The following is a 24,957-nucleotide window of genomic DNA, read 5'->3' as shown; positions in this document are numbered from 1 at the left end:
AAATCCTATAAATCATTACTAATTTGAAATGAAAAACTCTGAACCATCCAGGTATCACTCTGTTTAAAATTGCCCTGACCACGTTCTCTGTCTTCCTTACTCTGATTTATTTTTCATCAGACTTTTCACCACTTAAATTGCGTATCTGTGTCTTTATTTGTTGTCTGTCTCTTCCTACTATGTAAGCATGTGAGCAGGGACTTGTTTCTGATTCCTGTTCTATTTCACTGCTTACAACAGTGTCGGATACATAATGAGACACTTACTAAATATTTGGTGTAGGAGTGCCTGAAACCCTTCTCATCCACCTGTAGTATGTTCTCCTCTGGGTGCTGCCCTCTCCACTCTACTGTCAGCATCCTTTGGCTTAGTACATAAAAAACACGGATCCTGATGTTGTAACTCTCCCTACTTGAAGCCCCCCACTGTCCTCAGAATGACATCGGTCCTTAAGTATATCTCACTTAATCCTCTCACTTTAATACAATTTGTTGTCTATCTGCCTGTTTTTTTGTTTTTTTAATTAAACCTTTGAGCTCCTTGAAGAAAAGAACTTTGTTGTCTTCATTGACTTATCCCCTACCCCTTACATGGTATCTGAAGGTGCTCAAGAAATGTCTGTAGAATGAAGGAGTAACATTTTACATGGGGAAAAAAAGGCAAGTCCGGAGGTGATAGGATACATGCTGATGGTGAGCAGCAGGGTTGGACTGACTCCCTCAGGCCAGTGCTCTACCACTAATAGGAGTGGATTTTGATTTTTAACAAAAAGTAGTTTTGTTTCTTCACTTACAGATATTGAAGATGTTAAGAAGTACAAACCTGGTTACTTAGAAGCTACGCTTAATTGGTTTAGATTTTATAAGATACCAGAGGGAAAACCAGAAAACCAGTTTGCTTTTAATGGAGAATTCAAGAACAAGGTGAAGTTGATAATCTTTATTCTAAAATTTACCTGTGATACGTGTACAATATTTCTTTCACTTTGGGCGATTTCATATGTGAACATTTGTATATAGTATGATAACAAAAGTGCTCTTTACCGACTTTCATATTTAAGGACATTATTTTATCATTTTTATTTTTTAAAAAGTTTTAGGAGATCTCTCTAAGTAAATCAGTAAGGCTGATAAATACCTATATGCATCTGTTTATCTATCAGTAAGTCCTTCATCTCAGAAAATGAAGGATTTCCATGATCAGTCTAAGTCTGCAAATTGTATATGAAGAAAAGCCTTCCATTTACTTATTCCAGAGAAGAGAAAGTTACTTACCATTAATGCAGATCCAAAGGGGCTTCCCTCCTAAGTGTTCATCCTACCATGGCTGAATTAAGCTGCTTAACAATTAAGACAGCACTTGAATTATCTTACTGTCAGAGGATTTTTCTATTAGAAAACCACAAAGTTACCAGAAAGTGGCTCTAATATGACACATATGGAGGAAATAGACCAAAGAGTTAAAGTCAAAAACATGGACTATGTCTTTTAAACTTACTGCCACTATATAAATTTCACATTATAAACCAACCTTTAAGTGGTACTAATAAATAAAGTATGTTTTGCAGGTAAAGTAAGCCATGGTCGTGAAAACTTTAAGATTACAATAAGTATTTTGTTATACAAGAGTTTATTGCTGAACCCAGTATTTTTTAAAGGTACATTAAAAGAACCCTTAAGATCTTGAGGGCTTTGTCTAGGATTTTTAAATATAAATATAAAACTATTATTTTAGACTGTAATCTCTCACTTAAGGAAAATTAGGAACATTTTGGGGGAAAAATATAAAGAATTTTCTGCTTTGGAAAAATAAAGCAAGTTTTCCTTAGACGGTCTTACTAGATCTGTATCTATTGTTGATTTTGCATTTTTAGACACTATATGAATTCATACTAAGAAAAAAAATTAGAAAATGTTGAGGTTTACTACCTTCAGACAGTGGATAATCTAAAACGATTATGCAATTGGACTACTTACAGCTTTGATGATGATGAAATTAATAGGTATATGCTTATTTACAAGCAAGATATTGATAGTAGGCTAACCACTTTACATTCAACATCTTATTTATTCTTTCAACAACTCTATGATTTAAATCAGGGGTTGGCAAACTTTTTTGTGTAAAGGACCAGAAAGTAAATATTACAGACTTTGTAGGCCATATGGTCTCTGTCACAACTACTCAACTCTTCCATTGTAGCACTAACGCAGTCAGAGGCCATGCACAGATGAATGGGCATGACTGTGCTCAATAAAAACTTTATTTACAAAAACACATGGTGAGCTGGATTTGGCCCACAGGCCCAAGTTTGCCAACCCTTGATTTAGATGATCTTCATTACATTGCATATTATAGATGAAGAAATTAATACAATGAGATTAAGTAATCTGCATAAAGTCACACAGCTGGTAAATAAGGATGTGAGAATTTATACTCAGGTTTGCCTGACTACAGAGCTCATGTTCTTAATAATTAACTGTCATACTATGACTAGTTCCATGTTAGGATAATGATGTGATTGCAGTGTCTGTTTTTGGTTTTTAACTAGGCTTTTGCTCTTGAAGTTATTAAATCTACTCATGAATGTTGGAAAGCATTGCTTATGGAGAAGTGTGCTGGAGGGGCTATAAATTGGTAAGGACTTGTCTTTTCTATGTAGAGTTATTTTATTACTAACTGGTACTAAAGAGCCACATCATGATACTGCTCAGATCTGATTTTTTTTTAAGAGAATTGAAATATTTTTTCATTTAAAAAATGTTTACAGAGCACCTATTTGAAAGGTATTACCGAGTGCTGGGCACTATGAAATTAGGAATTGACATGACCCCTTTTCCCAAGGAATTTATAGTTTAGTGGGGTATACTGTCAAATAAAGAGGCATTTAATTATAAGGCACTGTGAATATATGCAAAGGTGGATTTTCAGCGACTTTTCAACATGCAGACGTATGATTAATTGATGTAATAAGTACCACATCATTTCTTGGTAAGAACAGTTAAAAGCCTTCTTATCCAACAGGATCTGGGTCACCAGCTAATTGACTAAGGGGAATCAAACAATAGTAACATATATAACTCAAGCGTTTTATTTTACTTTAAAACATTTAAGTGTACATTCATTTATCAATCTGTGGATATAGGGCTAAGACCTTTTCTGTATAGATTACATATAGATTATATATAGCCTAACTTAATATATAATAGAAAGTAAAGATCAAATCCTGTAATCTTTAAACTCCTTACACTTAAAAACCCTTATAAATTTTTAGGGTTCTTTTTTTCTAACCTTTTACAGTTGTCTTACCACACCTAATTTGATACCAGGTTTTTATAGTGATTCACCTTTATGGAGGCTTTTTAGAACCTCGATAGTGTGTACAGCCTCAGTGGTTCTAGAGCCTACTTGGTGTTCATAGAAACAGTTCTCTTTCCATACTCCCTTCATTGATGGGCGTAATTACAGCTTTAATTATGAAATTGTAATACCAAAGACCACTGACATAAAAAAGGTTTGGAAACAAAAACAACTGACTCTTGATAAGCCTAACTAGGAAGCAAAAGTACACAGTCTTTCTGGAGAGCAGAGTCCTACCCATCTTCATTGTCCTGTTTGAATCAGGGGAAAGTGGGAAGCCATTTACTCTTCAGCAAATACTGATTGAGGGTCTACTGCCAAGTACTGTGCTGATAGTAGGGTTGCTGCTGTGAATACAATAAAGAGAGTCCCCGTCCTTCTGGGGCATAAAGTCTGGGAATCAAGAGAGACATTAAAGAAATCATTAGAATAAAGTAATATGGAGTAAAGAATTAGGCAGTCTCAAGGAATATTTTATCCAAGTCATCAGAGGCTCATCTTGCAAATGCTTGGGCGTTATAGCTTCCAATTCTGTTTCTCTTGAGTCTAGAGTAACACTGTGGACTCCATCTTCTCCTCCCATTTTTCTTACCTCTTACGTATTGATAGAATACCCTTTTTTTTCCATATAGTCTTAAAATTTAGGTAATTGTTTCTAACATAAATAGTACAACTTACTAACAAGAAAACTGGGTGTAATGAAATGTCATCTAGCCCTCACTATCCTAGTAACTAATAGACTGAATTCTTCTTTATGGTCAAATATTCTAAGTCAGATATTAATGTGATGGGCTCCTCTAAAAAGAGGGGCCTCTGATTGTCCAAAGAGGTATTTGCTTGCCGTTTGCTTTCCTTTCCTTCCTAATGGTACTTTCAGAAAAGCTTTTGCAGTCTTTAACGGGACTTGTATGGTTCCCAGGTTTCCTGAACTGCACAGCTAGAGAACATCTCTGGTTAGATTTTCTATAGCTTGATAGCATTCCTTCTATGCTGATTCTAATTATCTTTACTGTGAAGGTAACTTTATTTCTATGCTCTGTGGAGTCATTTTGCTGTAGTTTCCTAGGTAAAGATAAGGATTACATTAACAATAATAATTGACATTTATTGAACTCTAGTAGTTTTCAGGTTCTAAGAGTTTTATATGTATTATCTAATTAATATTCACCAGAACCCTATAAGATGTATATCATTATTGTATCCATTTTACCTATGAGGAAATTGAGGCCACGTAGAGATTGTGACCTATCGAAGGTCTCACTGTGTGATGGATTTAAGCCAGACTTCAAACCTACTCTCTCAACAGCTTTATTCTTCCTCTATGTTTTCAAAGAATGCAACAAAATTAATTTTTTTAGCTTGAAAAATTTTAGGATATAAGTTTCTGGTTATAAATTTTACACATCTAGATAATTTCAAGTCAAAATATTCAGAATTTTAACTCATTTTTGTCCATATTTTCTTTATTTTTTGTCATTACTTGATTTGTAAAATATATGTATATTAATAAAATTTTTCTTTCCTTTGTCTTTACCTAATGAATTGCTTCTCTCTCTCAGTTCCTTACAGTGTACTCTGTTATTGATTACCAAACCATCCCCCCTTCCTTTTTAACCTGTTCTCCCCACGCAAATCAGTTTAGGTCTGAACTGAAGACATTATCACAGCAGTTCTCTCAAACAACGTATAGTACAGCACAGTTACCCAGGGAAACCATCAGAAAATTCAAATGCGTTATCCTTTTCTTTAAACCTGGTGAATTAGGATCTCTGAGGAGTAGGGTCTAAGCATCTGTATGTTTTAAAAGCTCCCTGGCTTCTGATGAGCTTCTCTGCTTAGAACCATTAAATCCAAACTTCTCTTAGAAGAACAAACAAGGCCTTCCAGGATTTGGCACTTGCTACCCGTCTAGCCTCATTTTCCGTCACTTCTTGCCTCTTTTTTCATGTTCCAACAACTTAGAACCACTTGTCACTCCTCACAAACACCATGTTCTTATTGACCTCTGGGCCATACTCATTTTGTTTCCCTTTGCCATGATTTTATTCTCACTTCTTGAAATGGCTGACTTACTTATCTTTTAAGACTTGGTTTTGACATTGTTCCCAAGGAAACTTTCCCTCATCCTCGCCTTGTGCTTGCTAAGGTGCCATTACACTCTATTCCTTGCCCCCCTGTGTAGTCCTATCACTGCATTTATTAATTAACTGCTTGTTTTATGACTTTGTCTTCTCCTCTAGAGTATAAGTTCCTCAAAAGTAGATGAATAAAGATGTTGTATTCATCTTTATATTCCTTATCCCTGACAAGTAGTAGCCACTCAATAAATACTTGTTGGAGTAATTGCTGAATAATATTTTAAAGCCAACAAATAGATGTTTTTTAAAAATAAATTTATTTACTTATTTATTTATTTTTTGACTGCCTTGGGTCTTTGTTGCAGTGCGCGGGCTTCTCATTGCAGTGGCTTCTCTTGTTGCGGAGCACGGGCTCTAGGCTCACGGGTTTCAGTAGTTGTGGCACACGGGCTCGGTAGTTGTGGTGCACAGGCTTAGTTGCTCCGTGGTACGTGGGATCTTCCTGGACCAGGGCTCGAACCCGTGTCCCCTTCATTGGCAGGCGGATTCTTAACCCCTACTGTGCCACCAGGGAAGTCCCTAGATGTTGTTTTTTAAATCCAGTAGTGACTCTACTGTTTCCAGGAGCCCTGCATTTATTAAATTATTTAATTGGTAATCTTCTTTATCACAATAAGTTTTGTCATTGTTATTTTTATTCCTTTTCCCCACTGCTTAATGTTTACTCTGGAAGCTACGTATTTTTTTAGCAGGGATAATTTTGTTATTTCTGTTTTTACCAAAAACAACTTTAAATTCTTTGTTGGAGAAATACAGTTTTTTGCCATTTGGGTTTACTCTTCAACTCCTCTCACCCTTTCTTCATCATGGTTTATGTATCTACCTTATTTTTAAGAAATCAGAACTGCACTGTTCATTTCACCCATTAATTTTATTCCACTAATCATTATTCCCATCCATTCGTCTTACAAATTTTTCAAGTTTTGACTGATTCTCAACTTTCCTTCTAATTATAAAACTGCTTTAATTTCTTTACTCATAAATTGTTTTGCCTTGCAACTACTCTCCTGTTTAACATATTCTTTACAGTACTGTCAGAATTATCTTTGAAAAATACAGATGTGATTGTCATTTTTATGCTTAAAATCTTCTTGTGACTCCCTTCAGTTAATAGGATCTAATCCAGCTCTTCTATATATTAAACAGTGTGTCTAAACCGACTTTTCCAGCCTCCTGTTCATCTCCTCGTATTTCATTGTCTTTCCTCCATGAATGCCTGCTCATTCTTCAGGAAGCAGTTTAGATGTCACCTCTGCAAAGTATTTTCATTTCTTTTGGGCAAAATTAACTATACCCTCACCTGTGCTCTCATATCACTGCTATTTCACACCTCTAGGTAGAACTTGGACTGTTTTATTACTTTTTTTATGCTCTAAATTGAGTTTGTACTTTAGCCCTAGTGACAGGACTTGGCATATAGTAGGTAGTTTAAACATGCTTACTAAATGAAAAAATTATATAAATATATATGAAGTTTTTCAAAATATGTCTATATTTCAAATATATATATATATATATATTTTCATATATATATTCTTCCAAATTGTTTATGTCTTGAAGTTGTTTCTTTTACCTTTCCAGAGGAAGGTGTATCTGATCCATATATGGCTAGCTCCAGTTCTTTTAGCTTTGTATAGATTTACTTCAATGTCAGTTTTCTTCGACAAACTCTGGAGGTTATGGACCCAAATCATCATTCTTATCTCTTTAAATTTTGTCTCTCCTTTTTTCTTGAGTACTTTGCTTTAGAATGAAAAGCCTTGAGCAATCTGAATCCTGGGCACTGTCTTTGAGGATTCTCATGAGTGTGGACCTTTGTCTGATTTGAAATTGTCTTGAAGAAAATAATCTTCTCTTGACTATAATTTCATATTGCTGGCTCTGTAAATTTCATCTTTTAGGTATCTGTTTATTATTTGCAGGTAATTTTCTATTTCTGTTTCTTTTTATTTAACGACTTATTTTGCTCTTTATATAACTATTAATATATCTTTATTATTTGTAAATGAAATTTGGTTTGTTGTGCATAGAAATTTTGGTATTGTTGATCTTTTGTTCTAATGTCATATCTGCTTATTTTGATCAGCAAGATCGTGTGTAGGCTACACAATGTTTATAAATTTAGAACAAAATATTTAATATCTTATTATAAAAAGGAAAACAGCACATTCTTCCCAGTCAGTATTTTTAATCTCACTTATAGTAGGCACCATCATCTTTCCTTTAAGTGGTTATACTGCTTCTCCTCTTGTATGCCATAGTCATAGTTTGAAAGCTAGAAAGAACCCTAAATATTACAATGTTCATGGGGGCTCCATGGTTCAACATTGTATCCCCAGCATCTAGAAATGTCCCTAACACATGGCATAAGAATAATTTTTTGAATCAATAAATAATATGAGTCAGTGTTAACTATTTTTGTATAAGGGACAATTCAGATAAAATTAAAATGTTTCTTGATAACATGCCTTTTATTATACCTTCAAACATTCAAAGTAAAAATCACTTCCTTAAATCCTGAGGAAAGTATATTGCAACCCAGATTGCATTCTTTATTAACTAAAAGGATATTAGTGAGGAGGATGGCACTGTTTGTAGAAATAAAATGCTATAAAAAAAAGGGGGGGGGCTATTGGAGAAATAGTAACAAGGGGCTTTGTAATCTCTCCTCTTTTATATATTATATATCATTCAAGAATCTCCTAAGTCCATTTGTATATACCTTCCATTTAATTCTTGAAACAGCCATACTAATAATTTGTCCAAGGTGAAAAATGGCAGAGCTTGTTGGCTTCCTAGATTCTAGCTGGTTACTTGTCAAGATGTTTTATTGGGGATATTTTAAAAGTTACTCAGTTTTTTAAATTTACAGAATATTTTAAAAGTTACTCAGTTTTTTAAATTTACAGTGCTGGCTTTACTATTTTCTTTCTTTTCTAATATTTCTGTTGATGGTTTTGCTTTGTTGTGGGAATAGAGGATTACTTTAAAAATAGGTTATCAGATTTAACAGGTAAAAATAGAGGACACCCCCTTAAATCTAAATTTCAGATTTTAATGTAAATGTCTCTTGGGACGTACTTATACTAAAAAATAGTTTGCTTGGGACATACTTATACTAAAAAATAATTTGATGTTTATCTGAAGTTCAAATTTAACTGGGTGTTCTGTGTTTTATCTGGCAACCCTATTTACAGGATTCCCTGTTCTCTCATCACCATTTTCCTCTCTCATACACCAATTCCCGAGGAATGTTTCACTTTGGTGTAGTTTTAATGTTAAAAACATTGTGTGTAGCAGGGGTCCCCAACCCCCAGGCCACGGACCAGTATCTGTCCGTGACCAGTTAGGAACTGGGCCACACAGCAGGAGGTGAGTGGTGGGCGGGTGAGCGAAGCTTCATCTGTATTTACAGCTGCTCCCCATAGCTCGCATTACTGCCTGAGCTCCACCTCCTGTCAGCATTATGGTGAGTTGTATAATTATTTCATTATATATTACAAAGTAATAATAATAGAAATAAAGTGCACAATAAATGTAATGGGCTTGAATCATCCCCAAACCATCCACCCCCTCCCCCCACCCCAGTCCGTGGAAAGATTGTCTTCCACGAAACCGGTCCCTGGTGCCAAAAAAGGTTGGGGACCGCTGGTGTATAGCATATTTAGTATACACCATGTTTTCTTCAGAGGAGTAGCACTTAAGACTTTTCAGTGTCTGTTTTTTTGCCTTGTTCCTTTTAAATTTAGTTTTGACTTTCTTTAGAGAAACATTTAACTTATAAAGCCTTACCTTTTTCAATTTTTAGCTTACTTAAACATGGGCTGTGAAGAAGAGAGTATAACATAGTTTAGTCTTAAAGATGATAATGCCACCTTTCATCAAACATCATCACTTATGCCAAGAATGAAAACAAATTCCACATTTTGAGTCTGGATAGAAAGCAAAATGACCACTTTCATAATTGCTATGTACCCAGTGTCTGATTACGGGCAGATGTAGCTGAGAAGATAAATAAATAACTAGACAGATCTTTTATCATATATATCCCAGCATATTTCACAAAGCCATTGCCAAAATAAATTTGATAATGTACATCCCTTAGATCCACTTGGAGAGCACACATGCGTGTGTGTGGGTGTGTGTGTGCATGTGTGTGTTTCATCTATTAATTATCTCCTTTAGGGATCTGCTAATCACTTATTCCTTCAATTGTGAAAAATTAATTTGGCTTTAATGCCCTTCTGTACTACCTTTTTCTGTATCCATTTTAATCCAATTTCTTTGATGAAATTTTAAAAAATCAGACTTAATACGTTTGAGGGGAATGATGCATTTGCTTTCATCTGGGAGGTAAGAAATACGTGGTGGGTAGCATGTTTGTGGAGATAGCATGCTAGTCCCCACTGTGTGGGAAGACTTTGGACTTTATAGAGCCTTTACTGGTCATGGGAGGAGCTGCTGTCTGTGCCTTGCTAAGCTTCCTTACTTGTACAAAAACTGAGTTTTCATGTTCCTGTGGTTTCCTCTCACCACTGTTAGCTTAGTCTTCCATACCTGTCTGAGAAAGAGATTCTACAACATCTTTCAGCAGCCAATTACAGTGTTTATCACCTCACTTAGAGGAAAGTTCTTCCTCATGGTCGTCGTTCTGTGGGTCAAATTTGTTTTTTCTTTTCTTCAGTGAAGGTGAAGGGTAGTGGAATAGCCTTTTATAAATACCAGGAGATTATTTAAATTTGTATACTATCATTTGAGTTTTTTTTTTTTAATTCTGGAGAGTGCAATGCTATGGAGCACTTTATATTTATAACTTTGCCTGAAAGAATGTACAAGACCCCAGTTGTCCTAATTTATATTCATCCAGGTCCTTTTTCAGGGTATCTTATTCACATGTCTGCAGTGCTCTAGCATTCTGCATTAGAAGGTCTCTTGTCTCCTTTTGAGTGAGTGAGTGAGAGACAGAGAGAGAGAGTATGTGTATGTGTTATTATCCACTGAGATCCAAAGACTCAGTAACTGTTGGCTGGGATCATACACTCAAATGTAAAGTATTTGAGAGCTGGTTTTCTTTTTGGTAATTGCTCCTTTTTTATCCTGTTTAATAATAATATTCTCTTTTCCTCTCCAGCACAAATGTGCAGGTATGTGATAGCCCTTTCCATTGCTCTCAAGAGGAAGCAAGATCATTAGTTGAATCGGTAAGGGACAGATGTCCAAGGAATCCTTTATTCTTATAAATGTCATGGAGAAGTCTAGCAGAAATTCTGAAAAATCTAGCAATGAAATGTATCAAGCCTTTTGGGGAGCATAAAGTTTAAAAATAACATTAAAATTATTTTTTTATGCAGGGAATTTAGATTAAAAACCTTAAAACCTTTTAGTTGTATTTCTATTTTCTAAAGTACATTAACCACTTAACTGATTTCATATGATACTATTTTTCACCAATTTATTGTTGTTTTAATGCATTTGCTCTCCTCTATACTGACCTGTTCCCATGAGTTATCCACAATCCAGTGTCTAAATTGTGACTGGCTGCTGGCACAGGTGCATTTTGGCTCAAAAAAAATGAAATAAATACATCTCTTTTCCTTTTTTTTTTTTTTTCCATTTAGTTTGGTTGCCTCACAAGCTTTCCTTCTCTTAACTAAGAAGATATCCTCGGATTTTTACATGTCTTAGTGATAATGCTGCCTGGAGGCAACTGAATTTATTAGCAAAGTAATGCTTGATTTGGAGGCCACTAAATAAGAAAATTCAAATTCAGATAATCAAGTAATGTTGCTATGTAAAGTGTGTTCAGGAGTGATCTTAGGCTAGAAATCCCATTTATTAATTAAGGGTTTTGGGGTTTTTTTCCCTCTTAATTATCAGATAGAAACTAGTGAATTTAGATCTTTACTTAAGGAACAACAAAAATGTTTGCTCACAATGGCTGCTTTGAATTTTTTTCCCATTAATTAATCAGTTATTTAATTATTGCCTGCTACGTGTGGTTAGAATCTTGGTGCTGGGGATGCAGTATTAAAAGACACAAAAACCTCTTTCCTCGTCTCGTATAGCTGACATTCTAGTTGGGGTGATGGATAATAAATAAATACACAAGTGAAATATATAGTGTTTGTGAATGCGATAAATGCTATGATGAAAAATGAATGAGGGAAGAGGGGATAAAGTGCCAGGAGTGGGATGGGAGTTGTAGTGATTGAAAAGTAGTAGGGGACAGCCCCACTGAGGGGAGAACGGACCTGAGTCAAGATTTGTAGAAGGTAAGGGACTGAGCCAAGTGACTATCTAAAGGAGGAGAATTCCATGCTGCAGCCCAAAGGCCATGAGGCAAGTGGGTACCTGACATGTTCAAGAAATACCCGAGGAGCCACAGTGGCTGGTGGAGTAGAAAGAGTCTAAGGGAGAAAGGAGGAGATGAGAGCAGAAATGCGTGGATCTGGGGGTGAAAGTGGAGGCAAATTATTATGAAAGACACTGTAAAATACCCTTAGAGACTATTTTAAGAATTTCATTTCTTATTCTGAATAAGAAGGAACCATTGAGGGATTCAAGCAAAGGAGTGATATGATCTGACTTAGATTTTAACGAGATCACTCTGGCTGCGTTGGTGAGAACGGGCTAGGGAAGCAAGGGAAGAAGCAGGGGAGCTATGACAGTAAGGCAGGCTACAATCTCGGTGTATTTTCTTCAAGTTTTCAATTTTATATCTGTGTCATTAGATTCTGAACTTAGTTCCCATCAATATTTATTATTAATTCTTTAAGAAAAAAATTAAGGAAAACAAATTAAAAACTTTATTCACGTAGTCTCCCACTAATCTCAGATTAAGACTATTTCATTTATTTTAGTTTGGGTTTTATAAATGATAGATATAATAGATACCTGTCTTAAAATTAGCTGTAAGAATAAAGTTTCAATCTTACATCTTTTTTAAAAAGTTGTTTCCTAGCATATTAGTAGGAAAAGTCCTCTTGGAAAAAAATAATAATTGGAGAACATGGATATGATCTGGATAGTTTGATTTGGGGAACAAGATTAGAATTCAGAAACATTAACATCCAGCTTTAATTACATGGTTTGGTAGCTTTGTTGTGTTTCATAATAATGAAGAAGGTGCTATACTGATTTTTCACTGAGAAAGCTATGGTAGAAAATCAAAATGCAGAGAAAGCAGTCCCTCGTCATCAGCTCTAGTGGAACTTACTGTATACGGGATTTCACCGTTAAAAATTTGTAAGTCAAAGAATTGCTCTATTAGCAGACTCATTAGTGATTCAGGAGCTCAGATTAGGTAACAATTTCTCCTGAAAATTTTATCAACTTGTAATAATGAAATTCTTTGTAGTCAGAGCATTTTGACTTGGCATTTTCTCTTCAGAACCACATTGAGATGTTTGAATCAGCATTACTTAGGTATATATTCCCAGATCTCTCTATTTTGCTATATATTGAATGTTGCACTGACTTCAAAGTACTGTCAGCTTTTGTTTGTCCTTTGCTTGCTCAGAATAACTTAAGGCATTAAAGTCATCCATCAAACTTGATCATGTTCAGACCACATCAATCCTGGGCCTGTATGGAAACAAATTATAACCCCAAGGTTTATTAGTAGACTTAGAATAAGTGAACTCATTCTAACAAGTTAATCAACTTAGGTAATATTATCTTAAGACAGATGTGTAGATGTTAAATGAGTCTGGGGACTTACCTGGTAGTCCAGTGGTTAAGACTTTGCCTTCCAGTGCAGTGGGTATGGGTTCGATCCCTGATGGGGGAGCTAAGATCCCACATGCCTCATGGCCAAAAAAACCAAAAAAATAAATAAAACAGAAGCAATATTGTAACAAATTCAATAAAGACTTTAAAAATGGTCCACATCAAAAAAATCTTTAAAAAATAGATAAATAAATGAGCCCGAAGTTATGCTTAAAACAAGGCCAGATAGTAATACAAGTTTTCACTTTCTAGATGTATATTCACAGAATATTCAGAATGATCGTTAACTAGGTGAGATTTTAGGATCAAGTAATTGGCTTTGGTGAACATATACTTTTAAAGTATACAAAGAAAAGAAATGGACTAAACTCTTGAGGGATTAGGAGAACTGTTGCAGGAAGCATATACTGGTGAACACATATTGATCAAAATACAATTAAGTGTAGTAGCATTGAGGCCTCCCCCCAAAATCATTAAGTAGTCACCCAACAATATGTACAGATCAATTAAATTAGGAAAAATAGTGTCACCATAACCAAGAAAAATAAAATAAAAGCCAACACCCTGATGACTATTATTTGGATGCATTTTAGAAACAAAAGAGAAAATATCTACAGAAGTAATTTGTCAGACTTAGGTTAGAGATCTTAAGAAGGATAGCTGATCTGGATCTGAGGAGGATAAGGAGAACTGAAATGGTCAGAAAGGTTATTGGATTTCGTTTATAAATGCAGATGTTTGAATTATATACAATCATGAAAGGCATGGCTGTGTCAAAAACAAGGTTTGCTACTTAGATCTGAACACACTAGGGATCCACAGAGACAGTTGGTTACTCTGGGCGTCCGGGCTACAGTGTGTGGCCACCGGCAACAGGAGTAACTCTCAGTGGTAGTTCAACCACAGGACCACCCAATTACATTTTTCTGGATAGTGTGTCTTTTTTATAGCCAAAAAGGTAGGACTCTTTCCCAGTTTTTGAAGACTGTATGACCAGAAGTTGGAGCTTTATTTCAGGGAACAAGGTTCAGAGCCTTTATAGGGAACAAGGAATGTATGTATGTGTATGTGTGTGCACACATGAGTGTGCGTGTGTGCATACACATGTAGTTTTCCTTTCAGATCTAATATCAGTTGATATTTAATGACAATTGATTCTGGGATTTAAGATGCTAGTTTTAGGATCCTTTACTGTATATAAAGTGTTATTTGGAAAATATATTGAGAAGATGGGAACAAAATTTACAAGCTTTATCTAATATATATAATTAGAGAATACATTGTTTTTTCTAGTACATGTGGACACTTCCAAAAATTGAGTATATGTTAGGCCACAAAGAGTTGGAAAAAAATACCAAAGAGTTGAGGTAATGCAGACCACATTCTCTGTCAACAGTATAACAAAGTTACTAATCAGTTATAAAAATATTAAAAGAAAAAAACCCTAAATCTGTGTTGTTTGGAAACTAAAAATACTTCTCAAGTCATGCCTAAAAAACATGAATTATGAAAAATTATAAAATATTTAAAATTGAATGACAACTAAATCACTCTATGTCAAAACTTGCATGATGCAGCAAAAATAGTTTTTGAGAGAAATTAACTGTATACAGCAGAAATGAAGAAAGAAAATTGAGAGGCTGAAAATTCAACTCAATAAGCACTGTTTTTTTCTATCTTTTTACATTATAAGAGAGAAAATTATAAAGAGTAGAGCAAATATTTAATGAAATGGAAAACAAGGAGATAATGAAAAGGATCAATTAAAATAAAAGCTGGATTTTCTTCTTTTAAGGCTAATAATATAGACAAACTTATTACAGGAAAGGCAGTGAAATAGAGAAGCCATAAATAAAAATATCAAAAATTAAAATTAAGACATTATTAAGACACAGGAGATACATAAGTAATCAGAAAGGAATACTCGGGACTTCCCTGGTAGTCCAGTGTTTAAGACTCCATGCTTCCACTACAGGGGGGACAGGTGGCATGGATTCGATCCCTTTTCAGGAACTAAGATCCCACGTGCCACGCAGTGTGGCCAAAAAAAAAAAGAAAGAAAGGAATATTCTAAATTGCTTTTGGCAATACCTTTCTAAACATAGATGAATTGACAATTTTTTAAAAAATATAAATTACAATGTCAAAGCAAGAATAAACAGAAAACCCAAATAGACTTATCAACAGTTTAAAAGAATGCTTAATTATGAAAATGACAATTTCTCCCATATTAATTAATGAAGTCAATCTATTTTTAATCAGAATTTCAATAGGGTTTTCACTGAACTTGGTAAGATAATCCTAAAATTTATATGGAATATTAAAGGGCCAGGAATAACCTAGAAAAGACTGACAAATTTAAATAAAGGTTTTTTTCAAGCTGTAAACAATTAAAGATACCACAAAATAAGTCAAAAGATAAGCCATTGATTGGGAGAAGATACTTGCATATAAGTGACAAAAGGATTAACAACTTATTCAAATCAACAAGAAAAAAATCACCAGTAGGAAAAAAAATGGGCAAAAGTATGAATGGGCAACTCACAAGAGAGAATATTTAAATTGCCAGTAAACATGTGAAAATCTGCTGTATTTCCCCATTGATCAATGAAATCAAATTAAGACATAGTGCAATTTCATAGTTATCAGATAGGCAAATGTTTACAAGTGTTTTTAAGCAAGTGGAGAAGGGAGACCACTCGTACTTGTTGATATGCTTTATGGGAGTATAAATTAGTACAGCTACCTTGAAGAGCAATTAAGTGATTTCTAGTATAGTTGAAGATGCTTATAACCCACTACTCTGAAGTTACCTTTCTAGATGTACATTCTATAGAGACACTAATACATACGTTTTTATGATCAGACATGGGAAAGTTGGAAACTGGACAAATGTCTATCAATAGAAAACTGGGTAAATAAACTGTAGTATATTTGTACAGTGGAATACTATACCACAGGTAAAATATGTGAATTAGAACTATATGACTCTACATGGATAAAACCTGAAAGTGCAGTGTTGGGTGGAAAAAGCATTTGCAGCAGGATATAGTATGCATTGTTGGAGTAAAGTTTAAAACACCCAAAGCAGCACCATATATTTTTAATGAATACAAATAGATACGTTGCTCACATTTTAGAAACATAAATAAGAACAATAAACACCAGTTTCAGCATAGTGGTTAGGAGAAGTTACTTCTGAGAGGGAATAAAAATAAATAAGGTCTTTATTTTTGATGAGTCGGGAGAAAAAGAGACTTCAGTTGTAACTTTTCTGAAATAACAATGCTAACTCTAAAAAAATCTAGAGAGTAGATATTTGTTATAATGGTCTCTTCATTTTCTGTGTGTTTGAAGTATTGATATTTCATAATTAAGGGAGTTTGTATGCCCAGAAAAACAACACAGAAAATTAATGAAACCAAAAATTGACTCTTTGAGACCAGCAAAACTGATAAACCCTTTAGCCAGAATGTTCAGGAAAGAAAAGAGAGAAGACAAATCTTTAATGTCAAGAATGAGACAAGTGGCATCACTACTGATTTAGGAGCTATTAGGAGAACAATAGAGAAATATTGTGAAAAAACTTTATACCAGTTAATTTCACAAGTTGGATGAAATGGGCAGATTCCTTGAAATACATAAACTACCAAAACTCACTGAAGAAGAAATAGGCATAAACAACTTAAATTTGCACTTAAAAACCTTTCTGTAAATACAACTCTACAACTCTAGACCTTGGATCCCACTGCTTTTATTAAGCATTGTACTGAAGCTTCTAGCCAGTGCAGGAAGGCATTAAAAAGAAGGAAAAGGCATCCAGGTTATAAAGGAAGATGGCATGAATGTCTATATTAAATATTCCATAAAATCTAAAGCTACTAGAATAAGTGATTTTAGCAAGGTTGCAAGATATAAGCTCAATATACAATAAACAATTGTATTTTTATATATTAGGAACAAAACTTAACGAAAAATAAATACATTATTTATAATTGCTTCAAAAATATGAAACACTTAGGAATAAATCTGGAAAAAAAATGTGAAGAACCTGTACCCTGAAAACTGTAAAACATTGCCCATAGATATCAGAGAACTAAATAAATGGGAAGATGTATCATGTTCGTGGGTTGGAAGACTCAATATTGTTATGATGTCAATTCTCAAATTGATCTATAGATTTAATGCAGTATCAATCAGATTGTAATACACTTTTTTGTAGAAATTGACAAACTCATGTATGTGAATACTAAGGACCTAGAATAGACTCAACAACTGTGTAAAGAACAAAGTTGGAATACCAACTCTTCCTGATTTCCAGACATTTTATACAACTACAGTAATCAAAAGAGTATAGTAATGGTGTAAAACTAGAGAAAGATCAGTTAAAACAAATCCAGAAATAGACCTACATATATGTGGACAACTGATTTTCAAAGTAATAAGTTTTCAACAAATAGTGCCTGAACAGTTGGTTATCCCGTACGGGGGCAGTTAACATCAGTATATACTGTGGCCACCTCTTTCATCCCTAAACTTTACCAGAAATCTCATAAACGCATGTTGGCGTTTACATAACCAGGCGAAGGACTTTAGGTGAATCCATCATCAAAAGCGTCTGATGTGAGTCTGAGGCATTGTTATCGCTAAAAGCAATAGCACTTAAAAAAATTCACACCAAAGCCATATTAACATTTTTTTAGAGGCCCACAACAAAGATAATCAATAAAGCAGCTAGTTTAGAAGTGCACACTTTGGGGTTCTGTGCTCTAATGGGAAACTGCCAACTAATGAATATTTTTAAATAGTTTCAAATATGAAAAGTAATGACCAGAAGAATAATGTTACAGTTCATTATAGTTGTTGGATAGGACTTTTAACAGCATGCTTCTCAGATCGTTTCCTTTGGGCATGTACTTCATCTCTGCTTAAAGCTATTGATGACAACAGCAACAGTTTCCTTACACATCTCAGAACAAGATGACAATCCTTGGCTTCTGGTTTTTGAAATCAAGCCAACTCAAAACTAAGTTCTGAAGTCACTCTGGCTGGGATACCCTCTTATCACCAGGGTTGCTTGGACTTCTTGGACTGCCTAGGCAAAAGACCCTTCCTTCTGTGGGCACTCACTTTACATCTGCATCAAAGAGGACTGTGTTTCCCTTTAGAGTGGAACCTTTCTGTGGATGTGATTTTTCTAATGAGGTCATGCTACAGTATTTATGCCATACAGATTTGTTTTATTTGTGACTCTGAAAATGAACATCTTTGTGGCAGTTTACTATTAAAAAATTTAAATAATGTATTTTCTTGATAAATCAGGATCTGATTCTAGTGTATCTCCCTCTTCCTTTCCCCTTCTTTCCTCTTAAAAGCTTCGCTGCATTACCACTGAAAGATGGACAAAGGAGATGAAAGTAAAATAATTTTTTTCAGCTACTAACCAATTGTATACATTCTTGAAAGGAAGAGGAAGTAGATTAAACTAACATAAACCTAAAATACTCTTACAGGGACTTCCCTGGTAGTCCAGTGGTTAAGACTCCGCACTCCCAGAGCAGGGGGCCCGGGTTCGATCCCTGGTCGGGGAACTAGATCCTGCGTGCCGCAACGAAGACCCGGCGCAGCCAAATATTAAAAAAAAAAAATACTCTTACATTTTGTTTATGGATAACTAAGAATTGGTCAAGTTTTGTTGATTTATAAAGCAGAAATCAGAAAAGAAATGTGAAAATAAAATGAATATAGATGAGGGAGATTAAGAGGTACAAACTTCCAGTTACAAAATAGGTGAATCATGGGAATGAAGTGTACATCAAGGGGAATGTAGTCAATAATACTGTAAAATCTTTGTATGGTGACAGATGGTAACTAGATTAATCGTGGTGATTATTTTGTAATGCATAGAAATACCAAATCACTATATTGTGCAGCAGGAACTAACATAGTGTGGTAGGTCATTTATACTGCAACAAACAAACACACTCAGAAAAAGAGATCAGATTTGCTGTTACCAGAGTGGGGGGTGGGGGGAGGAAGAATTGAATGAAGGCAGTCAAAAGGTGCAAACTTCCAGTCATAAGATAAGTAACTACTAGAGATACACGGTAGAGTAGGATAAATAGCATTCATGCCACTGTATGTTACACATGAGCGTTGTTAAGAGAGTAAAGCCTGAGCGCTCATCACAAGGAAAAATGTGTTTTCTGTTTCTTTAATTTTGTATCTATATGAGATTATGGCCGTTCACTAAACATATTGTGGTCATCATTTCATGATGTAAGTTAAATCATTATGCTGTACACCTTAAACTTATACAGTGCTGTATGTCAATTATATCTCAGTAAAACTGGAAGAAGAAAAAAAAAATGAATATAGAGTAACTGCCTTATGAACCATGGAAACATAATGCAGGGAGAGAATACCCAAGGTAATTTAATTCAACTAAAACCCTACTGCACCTGAATGAAAAATCAGGAACTTTTTTCTCTTTAATTTTGAATCCTTATAATAAAGTAAAAGAACATCAATCCTCATATCATGTAGTAAAGCAAGCTTTTATGTTGGTTGAGTGTGTCATGTTTGTTAATTAATTTGAACAAATGTAACCTGCAGGTGAAAATGCCTATAGGGACCTGGTGGGGTTATCTGAAGGAGTACAAAACAGTTGTTTAATAGTTCATATTCATTTAAAATACAGTTTACACATGAGTAGGGACAGAAAAGAGTAAGCCTTCTTTGGTTGATAAAAGAGGAATACTTTGGTAATGAGAACACTAAATTTGTTTGAAAGAAATTAAAGATATGAATATTCATGAGAAGTATTTTTGGAGTGGGAGAGGAGAGGAGATAGCATTTTTAGAATGAGAGTATAAAGTAATACAGTTTCCTGGAGAATTTATCTTAGATGAGTAGAGGGTGCCCACATTCGTCCCCTACTGAGAAATTAGGAGAAGTAAGTAACTGAAAATCCTTCTGTTTCTTACAAGGAAAATGTAATGATGGTGACTTCTGAGAGTGAGGGTTGGGATTAGGTCACTTTAAAATGCTGCTCTGTGCGTTTCTTTGTTCTTCCATTTTCTGTAAGCAAGTGTAATGTTTAAGAATCAGGAAGTCATTGACAGTAGATGAAGAGTTAAATAGCTGATGTGTATCATGAACCCACTGTTGTTTTCAAATTTAAATGTTGGTCTCTTTTGACATATGTTAACATGGAAAAATGTAAAACAAAAAAAAAACAAAAAAAAACAAAAAACTTCCAGACTTTCATAGTTATTTTATCTCTGTTAGATTTACCTGTGATGTTTGTTTTCTTTTATATGAGGCTTTGTACAGTCTGAATATATTCTACCAACCAAGAAATATATTTCAGGAATAAAGAAATAAAACATTCTGGGAATTATTTTTAAAATAAAATGTAATGATAAATGTTTTAGCTAGAGTAGTTTGTCCATTTCTCTTCTGTAATGCTTTTTAGGTTAATGAGAAGCTGCTCAATTATTCTATTTCATATATCATACATTTTCTTCCCCTGAAATGTTTGACAGCTCCAGCAAGAAGCAGCTGCTAATTTTAAGCAGGAAATCTAAACAGCTACCTTTCCAACAAACTCTGTAATAGGCGTCCTGAACAATTTAAAGAGCATAAGAATTTCAAAGAATAAGCAAGTTATTCTGTTTTATAGTCTATTTAGAAAAACAGAGCCATCAAATCCCAAAGGCCTAATCTCAATTTTTATGTTGTAGTGTTACTTTCACACCCAGAATTATTTAAGTTCTGCCGTCCTCAAAACCAACCATGGTTAAGCATTTTCCCTGTGCTGGGAAGCTGAATAGAATTTTCTTTCTTTTTTTTTTTTTTGAAGTACTTGGAAAAATCTCACGGATGTTTTACATAAAATTTGTACAGAGGTCTTCTTTATTTACATTGTTACATCATCATTTTGTATGATAGAAAATAAAACAAAGCATATTTGATTAACCTTTTTCTCAAAGAATAGAAGGAAAAATAACTTTAACCCATTTATGATTCAGAGGAATGTATTAGCCAGCGTTTTTCAGAGAAACAATCAATAAGAGATACATATGAAGAGATTGTTAAGGCTTGGTGATTCCAAAATCTGCAGAAGGGGATGGCCGGCTGGAGACCCAGGAAAGCCAGGGATTCAGATGAAGTCCAAAGGCAGTCTGCTGGAGAACTCCCTCATGCTTGGGGAGGCTGGTCTTTTTGTCTGTTCAGGCCTTCAACTGATTGAATGGGGCCCACTCACATTATGGTGGGCAATCTACCTTACCTAGAGTTCACCAATTTAAAAGTTAATCTCAACCAAAACCAACCTCCAAGTTGGCACATTAACTATCATAGAGAATCTTTTAATATTGCTGAAATTTATATTTTCCTGCTGAGTTGTTCTTCAAGACTGTCCTTAGACCCAGGGAGGGCCCTGCTTTGGGTCCTTCTTTTTAGAGGATCCTGCTTTGGCCCTCATCCAATCACATCCCTCCTCACAGGGCAAGACCGAGGGACCAAAGTTGTGCATTCACCAGGAGCCCAAGCCCCCATTCTAGACCACCTTTTAGTTACTCAAGTCCCTGGAATTCCTTACCCAGCTAGCTGCAAGCCTGTTTCCAGGGCCTACATGGGCATCTCCCCAAGTGCACGCTCGTGACTGTGCGGGCTCTGCTCACCATTACTTCTACAGGGGCCTGTGGGTGGCTGTTAGGAGGCAGGGGACGCCTAGATATGTGAGCTACCCTTGTGCAGGTGAGGCCCTCAACACAGCATGGAGCCTGGGGTAGCAGAAGCGGGGCGGGATGAGGGCCATGTGCCTCTTCTCATTACTCTGCCATGTTCAGGCAGTCTCTAAGGTGTCCAGAATGCTAAACGAGAGCTTCCAAGTCAGTGCAAAGGTATATTTATCAAGATAGTAGGATGCAACAGTTTTTATAGTCACTTTGTTAGCTTGATTTATAACCTTTAAATACTCAGGTGTATGATATATGGGTCTCCATTTGTACATTTGCCCCAGACCTCAAATATCAGAGGCAGATCTTTCCTACTAAGGCTGAGCAAATTCAGAGAATTAGAAGTTGATTATTAAATTTGAAATCTGAAAAGTGTGTTATAAAATCAGGGTGGTGGTTATACCTCAGGGAGAAGAGGTTATGACTGGGGAAGTGCCTGGCATGTTCCATTTCTCGACTTGGGTGTTGGTTACATAGATGATTATTCTGGTTATTCTTGGGCTTTGTGCATTCTTCTCTGTGGAGAATGGATCTCTCTTTAAATTTTTTTTTAAACCTTTAAAAATGTATTATTCTTAATTAGGAAAAAATCTTATATCTCAGAAAGACTTTTCAATCTTGTCTACCACAGGTTATGTCTGTTCTAGGAATCTTGGCCCAGTCATCAAAATAGAAAAATTAATTTAAACACTTTAGAAGACAGCTAAATACATTATATAATGTGTCTCTGTGTGTGTGTACCTACGTACACATGTGTGCATGTATCTATGAACGTGTGTCTTGGATTTTTGTTCTCAAGGCCTCGGCCAAAGAAGCAACTGAAAGAAAACCCCTCTCCTCTCTTCACATTCTCAGTAGTTCCCATGGGTTAATGACAGAAAATTTTTTCAAGAATGCTTTTTTTTCTTATTTGACTCTTAAGTCTGTGGTTTGTTTATCTGAAAGAACAGGCAATAACAATAAAAGGCAAAGAGGAGTATTCACTTTGTTCTATCATTTCATGTTAAAAAAAAAAACCATTCTGGATATAGTTTCTACATCTAAATGTTCGTTATAACAGAGACTCTGTTCTTATCTTTCAGGTGTCATTTACACTGAATAAAGGAAGTAATGAAGAAGGTATGGTATATGCTGGTTCTTGAGGAACTAGATATGTAAATTTATTCATTTACAGTAGTGGAGACCCCAAAAAATACAATAGATTAATTTAAAATTTATATAAACTAAGTAAAATACTTTTTTAGTCATTAAAATTTTCAGATGAAATCAATTATTTCCTAATTTCAGAAAATAAGGAACACGTTTATTACTTTTAGGCTAGAAAGTAGTTTGATTGTGCAGTGACTTTGTTGGTGAAGTACTGAGGTTCCAGCTAGTTCTGATAAATTTTAAGCCTCCAAATGTCTGCACTTGGGAGACTTTATTTATTATCTATCATCATTTTAATGAATCACTCATTTTAACTAAAGATCTTAAAATCAAAATTTATAGTAGGATTAAAAATAGCATTTTTTTAAATTACCATTATTTGAAGCTGTTTTGAGAAACAAGTAAAAATGTTCTGTAGTAAAAATTTCAAAATACAAGCATGTGCATGTATCATTTGCCTTTTAAAATATTGCAAGGCTTTTTTGCCTTTTCGTTTTAATATGAAACTTTAGAATAATATTCAACTCGCAAGTTTGGAGGAAAAATGAGAACTATTTACTATGAATCGAGTTGTAAGATGTTTAGAAAGGAGCAAATGCATAGACATGATTTCGTGGGAAAGCAAACTATATTCCTTATATGGGAAACTAACAGATTGTTTCTTTGCAATACTATCCCATTTTGGGTATTTGACAGACGGTCAGATTTTACAGTACAGGGTTTTCCTAGACCTTTCATGCCGTAGCTAGGACACTAGCTTCAGTACTATTCAATAAAGACTAAAGTGACCCAGTAAGATGTAGGAAATAAAGTGGGAAGGCTCTAGAATATAAGGCCTTAGCCAAAGGAGAGAACTTAGGACGAGAGTTTAAAGGTGAGTGGCTTTAAATATAGAAGTGTGTCATACTAAGTTCTGATTGTTTTTATCTGCCTAAATCTTTCCGAAAGGTCTAAATTAAATTTGTCTTATCCTCCTTTCCTCCCCCCCTCCCTCTCCACCCTTTCCCTAACACCCTGCTTCCCCCATTTTTAAACACAGATCAAGTATGGCACTTCCTTGGCAAGTGATGAGAACATTTGAAGTTCTGCCATCAGGATTCCAGTCTCTAAAAACTCCAAGACTCCATCTCCCCCAAGTGCTAGAAACAAGCAGATCTATGAGAATCTGCTAACTTCCTGTTGAAACTTCTTTTTTTTTTTTTTTTCAAACTTTTTGAGATATGCAAAGTGTAAATAAACATTGAAATTTTTGAATTAGTTTCCTTTGGATATTTATTGATGTGAAAAGATGTTGAATTTCATAGCAAAAATTTAGAAGCATTGAGTTTCACCAGTTCCAATTTGCATGCCTGAAGGAACCCAATGATTTTATTAACTTTTATTTCTGTGAGTTAATATAAAAATGATAAATTTAGTAAGTTAATACGATTTTTGTAGATATTATTGCTCGCATTTTCGTACCATATTATGTTTTTTGAGTCCATTGCTGGTGGAGACTTCATTTAGCCAACCTTTGTCCTCTTAATAGTCCTGTGTAAATGTGTTTACATTTATTAAGGCTCTTTCCTACCATTTATTTTGTAGGTCCTAAACTCCATTTGATTCTCATCAAGGCTTCTTAGTTTTACTTCTCGTCTCTATGGTGATCACTCCCAAGTCTACATAAGAAGCCCAGTTCTCTCTCCTGGGGTTTATCTAGCGGACATCTCTTTAAATGCCTTGGATCCCTCTTGTCCAAAACTGGACTCATTGTCTTCCCTTTTTCTTGAACAGCGGAATTAACATTCTCCTAGTTCCCCTGTCAGACCCTTGAAACCATATTGAATCTCCCTTCTCCTCTC

General features: G+C 34.9%; 1 protein-coding gene across 7 annotated transcripts in view; it reads left to right on the top strand.

The window, feature by feature from the left end:
- PPA2 (inorganic pyrophosphatase 2) overlaps nucleotides 1-24,370 on the top strand; it is an 84,400-nt gene extending 60,030 nt beyond the window's left edge. For 6 of the 7 annotated variants that reach the window (XM_082389141.1, XM_082389139.1, XM_082389137.1 and 3 more), the window contains 5 exons: nucleotides 796-923; nucleotides 2,549-2,634; nucleotides 10,627-10,696; nucleotides 23,050-23,086; nucleotides 24,156-24,370. In XM_082389141.1, the coding sequence (XP_082245267.1) occupies nucleotides 796-923; nucleotides 2,549-2,634; nucleotides 10,627-10,696; nucleotides 23,050-23,086; nucleotides 24,156-24,184 (350 nt within the window). In that variant the 3' untranslated portion in view covers nucleotides 24,185-24,370. Of the gene's footprint in view, nucleotides 1-795; nucleotides 924-2,548; nucleotides 2,635-10,626; nucleotides 10,697-21,256; nucleotides 23,025-23,049; nucleotides 23,087-24,155 lie in introns of those variants that run through there. The other variant, XM_082389136.1, reaches the window with a different exon arrangement.
- The last annotated feature ends 587 nt before the right edge of the window (nucleotides 24,371-24,957 follow it).

This window comes from Balaenoptera borealis (genome assembly GCF_965194805.1).
Source record: "Balaenoptera borealis genome assembly, chromosome: 4".
NCBI lineage: Eukaryota > Metazoa > Chordata > Mammalia > Artiodactyla > Balaenopteridae > Balaenoptera > Balaenoptera borealis.
This window is presented reverse-complemented; position numbering and strand designations above follow the sequence as displayed.